Genomic DNA, 11,925 nt, shown 5'->3' with positions numbered 1-11,925 from the left:
TTTTAAAACAACAGAAGTTGACAGCTAGGTGTCCAGATCCACATTTAGGCATTTTTTGCCGAAGGTTTTGCTTTTCAAACTGACACCTCAGTTTAGTTTCCCCTTTTTTTTTATTCCCCATGGGCAAGTTAAGGCTACAAAGAGGCCTGTGTTCCTGTGACCAGGTTTGAGGAGGTAGAGGGTGCATTTTTTTAAATATAGAGTACATTTTAAGATTACTCTGGATTATTCTATTGGTCTGGTAGTCTGTCTCTTTTTTGAAAAAATGGTTCTTTAGTATGTTTTTTTTAGTATTTCTTGTTTCAGAGCAAACAGGCAAGGATTCCTTTCAAGCACATTAATCAGAGCTGAAGTTTGTTCCTCTTACCCATAAGCAAAGCAGACCTGTATGAAAACTTCATTAACCTAAAGCACCTACTCCAACAGGCAGGATGAAAAATTAGCATATTTGTGGATACTTACTGCAGTTTAGTTTTGCTTTGAGTGGCATTCATAACCTTCTCTTCTTTACAGTGTACCCTCTGACAACACCACTGAGTGATCTGGATCTAGCCGTCAGTAAGAACATCATACCTCTCCAGGCCAATAGCCACACCATCCATCCCTCTCTCTGCTTCCTAGACAGACAGAATGTCAGTATCAGACACCTTCAAATACCTGCTGACATACCATCTTCAAAGCAGTGTAGTCAGATAGGTAGAAAGGAAAGCAACAAGACTGTCCCCATATAACTCAAAAGGTCTTGGCGCTTCAATGTTCACTCTTCCATTGCTTCATAAATCGCTTTTAGCAACGGGCTAAAAAGAACAATGGTAGTTACTTTTGTCTTTAGAGTATAGCACAGCATCAAAACCTCTGATCCACCTTTTTTATTGCTATCCTGATTTAAATATATTAGAAAAAAACAGCACGTTTGGTTGATTTTCTCAATACTGCACTTAATTATTCCTTCTTGCAGAAGTATCATGCTTTTAAGTTTTCCTGTGACGTTTCCCCCTCTGCCCTGTTGTGAATGCGACTATAGTGGGATTTACAGAAAGAAAGAGTTTAATGCATACAGACATGACATCAGGAAAAGGAGCTGAGGTTGTGTTTGTCTTGATTGTTTATTTCAAAAGTATAGTGAGAAAGATTCAAAACCACCTGACTGCTTTCTGAAAGACAGCATTTTGGAGCCAGGGGCTATTACCTTTATACTTCAGTAGAATCTCTTTGCTTTTATGTCACTGTTTCTAAAGTAAAAACAGGTTGAAGACAGGGAGAAAGAGCATAAATTCTGAGTGCCTTTGCCAGGCAAAATTTTGCTGAAACTAGAGAGTTCATATAAACAGGAACTTCCAGATAATGACAGCAAGAAACTTTTAACTCTGGTTTGGCAATTTCACAGTCTTCTGGTGGGAAAGGATGGGGCTGTATGCTGAAGCCATCTGTGGCAATACAAATAGCTCGATTTCCACTCTCTTCAAGGAGTCTGCTCTAGGTGATGTCACTGTCAAGGGTGAGCATCAAACATCAGTTACATCATTTACTGTGTTATGCAAGCAGGGTTTTGCATTTTCAAATGTGGCAGAGCCAGTAACTTATTGCCTTCATGTTAAAACTCCAAGAACACTAAGTAATTTTATTTTCCTTTAAAAGGCCTTCACTTTTGTAAAAAAAAAAATAAATACTAGTGGAGGACATGTATCTGCCTTACTGCTTTAAAATTGAATTCCTTCCCAAATTCTGCACTCTTGTTATCTGTACTTACCAACAATAACAGACAAGTGAAATTCAGATCCTAAGAACATTAAATTACATCTGTACTGGGTGCTTTAGTATGCTTAAGTTTAAATGCATCCTGCAGCTGGTTCACCTGGTTTTCAGGTGAGTGCAATCTAGCACATGGGCCAGAAGACAGCCACTCTGTGTTCTAACACTTCCCCCATCTGACAAAAAGGGAAGGAAATATGTGGGGTATACTGCTATCTGGAGGACCACATTCCCATTAATACAAGCAAATCAAAACTAATTAGCTTCCTTGTGGCTGTCAACAATTTGTTAAAGGATAACGATTTTTTTTTTTAATAGTTCTCTACTGTCCACTGCAGAAAGGTACATGAAGGCTTCTTCATTGTGGACAGGAAACAGCTAGCAGCTCTCTCTTGTGCAAGTGTCTGATTCTCAGATTTACTTTTTCTGATTTGAATTCCAGATCTGCATGGTGCTTCACTTTCATGGTAGTCAAGAAGTCTGTAGCTTTATACCACAGTAAAGTTACAAAAAAAAAAAAAAACACAAAAAACAAAAACACACACACCAAAAAAACCCCCACATTAATACATCCATCTTGTATCCAGTTTATTTAATACCATAGCAGTGAATACAGGTAAGAAGTTCTTGAATCTGGCAGTGCTAGAGCTGGCGAGATACAGCTACTTGACAGATTGACAGTCTATTAGTAGTTCTGGAATTCCGTGTGTGCTGGAAAGCTGAAGGGTGTACATGAGTGGTCTTCCAAGTTCAGCCTCATAGACATTGACAATACAGTTAAATACACTAATCCTGATAGGGCAGAGCAGCATCTGCATAGGAATAAACCAACACTGTGCCTGTCAACACTGAGAACTAATTCCAATATTTGTATTCTTAAAACAAGTGAAATAAACAGTAGCTTTTCCTTTAAAAAGATCTTTGGTCAACACTTATTAAAATGTGCTTTAGTTTTGTTTTACAACAGTAATGCTAAGATTATATAGCTTTTTTATATTGGTGGGGTGGACATTTGAAAATCAGTATTCTGCTGTGACTGATAAAGCAGTCTTACTAGTTTCAATGCAGGTAAAATTTCAGAGCTGAGGTAGGCTTCAACTCAGCAACTTATAAAGACTGGATCTCAGCTGTCCTCTGAAATGGGTAGGAGGCACTAATTTATTTTCAGATCAGTCCGCTTTCATAATTTCTGTATTAGCACAGCACTTTCAAACACACCAGGCTAAGTCCTTATTTAGTTGTCTACAGTAAGAGCTCTGAATGTCAACTGACAACATATTTAGACCCATTTGATGTTTAATATCCACATTTGAAAAGTGTTAAATAACATTCCTTAGCACTCTCTCAAGTAGTATCTCAATACCATAGTAACGACTAGTTGTAAGTACATGGGTCCTTAGGAAAAACACTCTATGCAAAGCTAGGAGCACAGGTCTTACCAGCAGGCTGACCTTTAAATCCAGGCAGACATCCTAAAGAATTTGTGCTTTTTACCAGTCCATGTGCTTTTCAAGCTCCCACTCCCATCTAAAATTGAACAGGCACATCTACCTTACAGGTAAGGAAACTTTGTTACAGCCAGTGAAAATGCTCTGTGAAAAGGATCAGCCCAAGAAGTTGCTCTGGCCTTACAGCCGCGCTAGCTTTAACATTATTTCACTAAGCAATGACCTAGCCAAACTCGTCCAATGCTCACTGATTAACATTTCAGTTCCCACTTCCCTCAACCCTCTCTACTTTCTTTCATCACTCAAAAAAAGAAAAAAAATCAATACTGAAACAGGAGACAATACTGCTTTGTTTATCTGCTTCTGTACTTCTGGTGCCTCTGCAAGGCAGCTTTGCAGATAAATACCTTTTGTAGATTTGGTGTCTAAGCATTTAATTCATATGCATTTCAGCAGGTGTTAGGCACCTTTAGGCACATGAGGATCTGAGCCATCCTTCCTTGAGTTAAATACAAATACATTATCACACGAAGCAGCAGTATTTTGCTTTTCTTTAATGCAAGAAGTGTTCCTGCACAAAAGCCACAGCTACTTCTCAGACTTCTGAAGTAAGACTTTGGCCAGCAAGCCTGTTTACTGGAAATAACTGTTTATACTTCAGCTGCATCTTGAAGCTCTATGCAAGATCATGCTGGTGTTGAAGAAATACCAACTAAAACTCTCCTCTGAAGAACTTATGAGATAAAGAGTGAGAGGAGCAGCTTAGAGTTTAAGTGACATAGCCCTAACACAGTAAATCTGTAGTAGAACTGGAAATAGAAGGTCATGTCTTCTAGGTCTAGGCCCTGTCCACTTGACCATACTATCTCCTGCCTTTGGTTTCTACTTAGTCCTCCAGACATTGACCTTTGGAGGAAATTGACTGAATCCCAAGAGCTGCCTGTGCTCCATTATTTCAGCTTGTTCCTACTTCAAAACTAACCATCTTTTACACAGATTTCCTTCTCTTTCCAAACACATTGTTGATTAACTTGGCCATTGACTTTGATCCACTTGGTCGTCTCTTTTCCTTCACTTTGAAATTGGAGGTGATATTCCTTAGGACTTTCATGAACATTGCCACAACTTCCTGATAATGTTCTGCTGCAGACAGTTCACAGAATTGGCACTTGTTATCTATTGCCAGCTTCTGTCCTTCATCCCAGCCAACTTCCCTCATATGGCATAAATCCTGTTTGTTACCAACCAAAAATACTGATGACTCAACCATTCTGAAATCAAAAATATTCCAGTTAGAGAAAAGCTAAGTTACAATACTGTGCTATATACAGTGTGTATGAAAAGTATGTACGTTCAGGATAATAGGCATGCAAAAAAACCCAAAACAAACCAACCCCCTGACCTTGCTAGGTAGAGTTACACTTTTCCATTTGCCATAGTCAAACATCAAAGGATTTTCCAGACAACTACTCCCTATCAGTAAGTTTTCATTTTGGTTCCGCTACTCAGTGAATTTATGTATTTTTCATCCACTGCAGTTTTCATACTCTATACTGCTGGGTATATTGTCAGCTCCTGACTTCAGGAAGAAGCAAGCTGATCATTATCTTCATTTGTAGATAAGAGAGTGGAGTCAAAGAGATGCATCAGTGTCTGTGGCTTAATTCAGAAGAAAACACAGGAATTCCAATTCCAAGCTTTTGCTAAAATTACTCCTTCCAGAGAGACCTTAATTAAGAAAGGTCAGCAGTAAAATACACAGAAAAGTGTGGGGGTTTTGTGTTTGGGATTTTTTTCACTCCGCTTCTGATATAAGGAAAGGATTTCACTCGCATTTATTTAGAAAGCATCTCAGCTGACTGATGCAGGAATACACACCACAGTTTAGGAAACATTCATGGTACTAGATTCATTTCTTGTGGGAAATGCTTTCTTCAAGCCCCACATTGGTGCATCTCCACTGGTAACAGAGTGGGAAAGTAAAAGCACAGACTGACTATGCCAGCTTTTTACCTGGCATAAATTGCAGCAGACAGATTTATGGCAATTATTTAAATCGTAGTGCTGTAAGAAATAAGAACAAATATCCTGATGTACTTGTCTTTGGATTCGGTGAAATAGATTGCAAATTGCAACACAGTTTACCTTCAGGTACCTTATTGTTAATATTGTCTTACACCACTTGGATGCTGCTGGATTTTAACTGCTACTAGGATGCCTACAGCTCACAGAAACATTCTCAGCTTTTTTGTATGTTTGCTAAGGGGAAAAAAAAATAATGCCACTTACTTTTTACAAGCTCCTATGTGAGACTCTCGGATCCTGTACAACAATGCTTTCGCAAATGCAAATGATGCTCTGTCACTGATGTCGTAAACAATGATAAATCCATCAGCCCAGTGAAGTTCATCTGTGAGGGAGAGCTTCCCCCGATGTGGCTGAAAAGTTCAAATTCACATACAAAAATAAAGTTACTGTTGTCACTTCAGAGCATTTTCTTTGTCACTGTGAATGTGAGAATGTTGTATCTTCTATTCCAAAATATATTGATATGTTTACGTACCTGGCATTGAATTCAGATGATTCCTGCTCCAAAAGCCTAATAGATAACCATCACTACAGATTGCACTTTGGATCACTGATGAATTAATTATGAAATATTTACACTTAGTTTAAGCAATAAAATTGCATAACCTGTACAGCCAGTTATTATGCTGAATATTCTGCAGTTACATAAGAATGAAACATACAGGAGCCACCAATATTTGTGCTTTCCTGGTTGTAGCAGTTTTGCATGTTCCTAACATTCTGACTATAGTAAGCGTAATTCTTTTCTTTTGTTTCTTCATTTGTGTTGTTTCTTCTTTGCATTGTTCAACTCTGAAACAGTATTTACTCACAGGATAACCTTCTAGAGAGCTAGAAAAAAAACCTCCTTTCAATCTGCAGTTGACTTTCATAAAACTAGTAACAAGTCCCTCAACTGATAACGGGGTTATAACAATCCTTGAGTCCCTTCATCCCAAGAAACTTTCACACTTATGATTTCTAGAAAGCAACAGCTGCAAACTGTCCCATTAAGCTAAGGAATGTAACGTAAAAACTATTTTATATTAGCTTATGACTGCAGATGATTTAGCAGCAGCTAGCAAGACCATGTGTCCGAAGCTAGGTAAAATACTGGGAGCTGACCAAAAAAAGAAAAAATAAACTAAAAAAAATAAAATGCTTTTGCTTTGTGGAAAACCCATCTTGAATAGTAGTTTGAGGACTGTTTTAAGTTGTTCCTCACTAGTTCAGTATTTTGCTACTTGCAATGCAATGTATCATCTCCACTGACATCTCACCCTGGTTGCCTTGATTAGCTCAGCATCAGGGCAGCACTATAGCACCATAAACAGCTGGACTGGGAAGGCTATAACTTAGCGTGAGGGATAGTAACTGAATGCTGGCAGCGAAAGGGGATGCATGAAAAAAAAAGAAATTAAACAAGTTTCCAGAACAGTCTGAAGACTTTAGTATCTTTAATACAACAAGGTTTTAGTGCTGTGGTGACTGTTAAGGGACAGTAAAGGTGACTTGTGTGTGTCACAGCTGTTTCTCAGAACAGGGATCCAACTACTAGAGAGAAACCCCAAAGAGCATGAAGGTTTCAGGAAACAGAAACAAAAATGGAAATGCTTCCTTCCCCAGTCTGGCCTCCTCCTGGGACCTGCTTTTCTTCCCCAGGTCCCATGGGATGCAAGAACTCCATACCCTACCCATCTCTTTCTAGAATCACCAGTTCTATCAGACAAAAAGCAGGATCAGCACTATGTGCCACCTACTCCTCTGCATGCACCGAGTCAGGAAGAAAGGAGCAAACAGATAAAGTTAGGCCTTGTTCCTAAGAACCGCTACAAGACAGCTCAAAGAGTGCTGGCAAGAGGAGTTGCACTTAACACAGCTGATCTCTGTTTTTAAAAGCAAAAAAGCCCAAACTGTAGCAACAAAAGTCTCTACCCATAACATAGTCTAATCTGCTTTACCCTAGCTAGCTGCCACTCCCAATGTTTTGAGTATCTTAATAAAAAGCTGTTCAGATGCCACAGGATTTAATATAACAGTAAGTGAAAGCTGTAAGTGGGCTTAGGAAAGGGGTCTGAGATAGGTAGAAGGAAGTCCACAGAACAGTAGCTTCTAACAGATTGTATGGCAAGGAAGGACTCCGTGGCACAGTGGCTATTTCAGCATCCCCATGGCCTTGGGACAAGCAAGGTTGTTGCTTGTCTCTAGGAAGTCAGATTTGTTTGGTGGTTCATTTCATATGCTGACTGGGTTAAGGTTTTCAGTTCTCAAATTTAAGTGTGGGTCAGGCTTTCAGTGCTTCAGCTTTAGCATTACCATTCACCATTCATTATCCTAGTTGGTAAGAGGCAAGATCGCTACCCGAAACAGAACCTTGCAAGCTAATGTGATTAGCCAGACAGACCGACCTAGGTCTGCATGTGTTATACAGTACCTAAGTCCCTCTGTTCCTGTAATAGCAGGAAAGAAATTAATACAAAAAACTCTATTTCAAAGTGGTTTATTGTGATCAAAGTTCAGCTGGCAACATGTACAAGCCTACATTATGCCTTTCCTTGGATCTGTTCTGTGAGTGCATGTCTTACTTCCAGGCCTATGTACTTTGACCACTTCTGCAGACATCTAATAAACTGCTTGCTTTAGAAACTAAATCTCATCCATTTAGGGTATTTGAGAAAACTGCATATAATCCTATAACTTACCTCTGTATTTACCTATATAAGGCAGAAGTGGGAAAAAGTTACTTCTGTTAGTAATATTCCAAAATCCATTTACAAAAAATATAAGCAATGAAGGGCTTCTTTGATGAAATGGTAAAGTACCCAGGAGTTCCGAGCCACAGTAACTATAAAATTTCAGTCTTCTCAAAAAAACCAGCAAGCACAAATTCCCAAAACAGGTAAAAAACATATAACCTCCCAACCCTTTTTACCATTACACAGATAGAACGAAGAGCAGCCTTTTTTTCCCCTCTAAAATTCTTACCTGTGAACAAGGGTCATAAATTTCCAAGTGTATCTGCCTCCCATCCAGGGATAAGTGTTTAGTGTAGATGCATTCTAAAAGATACACAGTATCCAAAGAAAAACAGCATTAGTAAGGGGGAATGGAGGTGAAAAGGCCACAAAGGTGCCTGTGAGACTGGATAATATTGACAGTTTTTGCAGGATTGTTTGTTTTTTTGGGGTGGGGGGTGGGGTGGGGGGATGTATTTCAGTTTTTATGGAAGTCTGCAGGGAGTGGGGTGGGTGTTGAAGGTGGGTTTGTTTTGTTTTGTTGATCTTGGTTCGGGTTTTTTTCCCTTTGGTGGTTTGTTTTGGGTTCAGTTGGTTGTTGTTTCTTTTTGGTATAGGGGGTTTGTTTATTTGTTTAGTTATGGTTTGGCTTTTAAAAAAAAAATACATGCTGGAAACAAGTCTATTTCATTTTATAACACCTGGGCTGTCCAACCACTCAGGCTAACCAACACCATTTCACTGTGATGCTCCCATTGAACTATTAGTGCAGTTAATACTTTTAGACCCTAGCTTTCCTCTTCCCAAGTGGAGGCAAAGGAGATGCACAATGCTAGGTTCTAAAATATTTCTGTAGCATCAGTTTGCAGATTTAGGACTCTCCACCAGCGCTAGCAACCCTGAGAACTCTACCGCAGACAGACCATCACTATTATGTTAATCAGCGGGTTGTTCTAAGTGTAACCAACCTGCATTCATGGCACTAGTCATCAACAGGCTGTCTATGATATCATCTGTCAGAGTTACTAAAGTAGAGACACAAGAACTAATGTTGGCACTACTGAAAATACACTTACATCTGTGTAACATGGGCACAGATAAGGTCTGTGATGTCTGGAACTCAGCATCTTCAGTTCAGCACCATGTTCACCTTAAGTATTCTCCATGTACCTCTGTAAGAGTTCATCATCTGATGAACTACCAATCCAATGTATCTCAGTGTATAAAATCTGCAGCCCTTTGGTGGTTTCCAAAATTAGACAAATTTTTATATAAATATTTATATAAATGTATATAAAAATTTATATAAATACTCCACTAATAGGGGGATGATATTTATTTTATCACCCATATTCTCACTTTCCTCCCCCTTTCTCCTCTCTAGAAACAGAGCTAAACTTATGTTCCAACAGACATTTGTTAACAAATGAAAATGTTCTGTGGGTCTGACATGCCTTTTCTGAGACTTGCAGTATTGGAGGCTCCGGACAAGCAAACGTGTTTTTAGTTGTAGGTGGGTTAGAACACACATGGAGCACAGGGAGCACTGCATAACTTACATGTGATGGCTTAAGACCTAGATAAGCCATCTGGGACACAAACTGTCTTTTCAGTCTGTGTTTGTATAGTAACAAGTATTGGTAGAGCATTTATGTACAATTGTAACTCTAGTTTTAGAATGAGATCATTTGTATATATTCAATGTAATTCATCTTAGTACTTCTATTTTCTTTTATATTTATGGATCATGGGAAGCTACTCTGGTTTTTGTCAAAAAGCATTTTTGGAAAGAGTCCTTCACTACAGCAGGGAGGTAGATCGCAGTCGCCTTTCCTTGTTAAGTTTTGGGACTTTCCATGTCCTGTCAGCTGGAGTGCATGCTTCCAACTGTTTGTAAATCACTTAAATAGTGCTTCTACCCAGGATGTGAAAGTTCAAGTCCTGCTTTGCCATCTTCCAAGATCTTAGAAGTGTCTTAAAGATCAGTGTATTTGTTCTGGCATGAATGAGAAATTCCATCCTCAGCACAGCAAGGCTTTCCACAAAGCTATCAAATCAGTGCATTCCTGCAAAAGCAGGGGGCTTTGCATTATGCTTTGATTAACCAGTAGTGCCTGATAAACAATGTTTCACCTCTCCTCTAGAGCACAGAAGGAAATATTCAATAGAACAGGTATCGAAGTGTTGGTTTCTTTTTTTTTTTTTTTTTAGTCCGTTTCTTTACTCTCTTCTTTATCTCCTCTCTGATTGAGTTTACTATAATCTACCCGTGCTTCGCACATGCAGCCCGGTTATCTTGGCTTTGAAGGAGCACTTCGCCAGCCGCCGTGCCCGGGTGCTACCGGAGTTTTAAGCGATCTCTGCACAGATACCCGGCTTGCCTTGTGCCGTCTTCAAAGCTCGTACTTAATCAGGAGCTCTGGCTGATAAGCAAGAGGAAACTTACATCTTGCCAAGTTCTGTGCAGCTGCGCTTCTGCCCAATTTCTAGTTCCAAGAAGCGTCCGAAGGGTCGCGCCCCGCGCTCCCCGGCGAACCCGCACCGCACGGCCCCACGGGGAGGCCCCGCACCCCGCTGCCGCCCCCCCCGCCCCGCCGCGCTCACCGGCGCTGGACGCGTACTCTCCGATGAACCGCCTGGTCAGGAACCGCACGGCCAGCGCTGCGGAGGGAAGCAGACGCCAAGTTTAGGGGGGTGGGGGGGTCCCGCCGCCCGCCCCGCACCTCCCCCGCCGCCAAACCTGCAGTAAAGTCAGGCCGGGGGTCACCGGCGCCGCCCGCCGCGCCCCTCCCCGCCTTACCCGACTTGCCGGCTCCGCTGCCGCCCAGCACGGCCAGCTTCACCTCGGTCATGCCGCCGCCAGGCCGCGCCCCGCCGCCTCCAGCTCCTTATAGCCGCCGGGGGCGGGCGCGGCCCCTCCGGCGACACCGCCCCGCAGCCCGCCTCCTGCCCGCGCCCCGCCGGCGGCTTTCCCCGCCCCACCGCGGGGCCGGTAGGCACAGCTGCGCGCGGGGGAGCCGTGGCTTTTCATCCCCTCCGCCAAGCGCTTTCCTTCTCCTCATCCCCTCCGTCCCCCCGCCTCGTCCCCCACCCGGCAAACTTCCTCCAGGCGGCCCGGCCCGGCCCGGCCCGGCCCGCCCCCCCCCCGCAGCGCGGCCGCCAGCCGGCCCCCGCCTCCGCCCCGGGTCCGCAGTGCCAGCGCGGTGAGAAACCAGCGGGGGAAGGGGAAAGAAGAGAGGGAAAATAAAAAGAAAAGAAAGACAGAAGGAAAAGATTCTCCGGCTGGGGTGTGGTGTTTAATTTTGCTGAGTTTGTCTGCAGCCTGTCATCATTTTGTACCAGAAATGTGAAACTGAAGAAACTATTTATTTCTATTATTATTATTTTAATGCTTCTGGGTTTAACTTCCTAAAAATAAGTGTTCTGTGCTTCTCTGGTGTTCTCTGTCCCAGGTTTCAAAACTCTCGTCACTCACCAAACCCCTGATCTTGCAAAAACTTGGGTGGGACTTTCGATGCCTGTGAATGTTTGTGCTGAATGTAAAGCCCCGCGGTGGGTGGCGCTCGGCTGAGGCTACAGCGCTCCTGGGAAGCAGGGGAATGCGGCAGACGGGAAAGGTGAGGTACGAAGGGCTAAACCCGCAGAAAAGACACCTCGCGTCTGTTGTACGTCGGATTTCGTTATTAGGCTCCTCAAGTGCTCTTTGGTGTCTGTTCAGGTCTGAAAATGCATCAAATACTTGGGTGCATAGGTTTAGGTAGTCCACTGGTGAACAGGAGATTGCTCTAACGTCTATGTTACACTTGTATACTTACTCGGTTCATGTGTATTTTATTCCTTTATGTAACTTGAATGTATTTATTTATTCTGATATTTTCCCTCTCCTCTGGTGAAACTGTTGTGCATTGTATAAATACTTCAAT

At 41.9% G+C, this 11,925-nt stretch overlaps 1 protein-coding gene across 1 annotated transcript; it reads right to left on the bottom strand.

The window, feature by feature from the left end:
* Positions 1-2,323: 2,323 nt before the first annotated feature.
* On the bottom strand, positions 2,324-10,870 carry RERGL (RERG like). The gene is made up of 5 exons (XM_040596383.1): positions 10,803-10,870; positions 10,607-10,663; positions 8,253-8,326; positions 5,490-5,638; positions 2,324-4,471 (listed from the first exon to the last, which is right to left on the bottom strand). The coding sequence occupies exons 1-5, from the start codon at positions 10,852-10,854 to the stop codon at positions 4,189-4,191; spliced, it is 615 nt and encodes a 204-aa protein (XP_040452317.1). The 5' UTR covers positions 10,855-10,870; the 3' UTR covers positions 2,324-4,188.
* Positions 10,871-11,925: the final 1,055 nt, after the last annotated feature.

The sequence above is a fragment of the Falco naumanni genome, chromosome 5 (assembly GCF_017639655.2).
Source record: "Falco naumanni isolate bFalNau1 chromosome 5, bFalNau1.pat, whole genome shotgun sequence".
Taxonomy (NCBI): Eukaryota; Metazoa; Chordata; class Aves; order Falconiformes; family Falconidae; genus Falco; species Falco naumanni.
The sequence above is the reverse complement of the archived record's forward strand: the minus strand, read 5'-3'. Positions and strand labels throughout refer to the sequence as shown.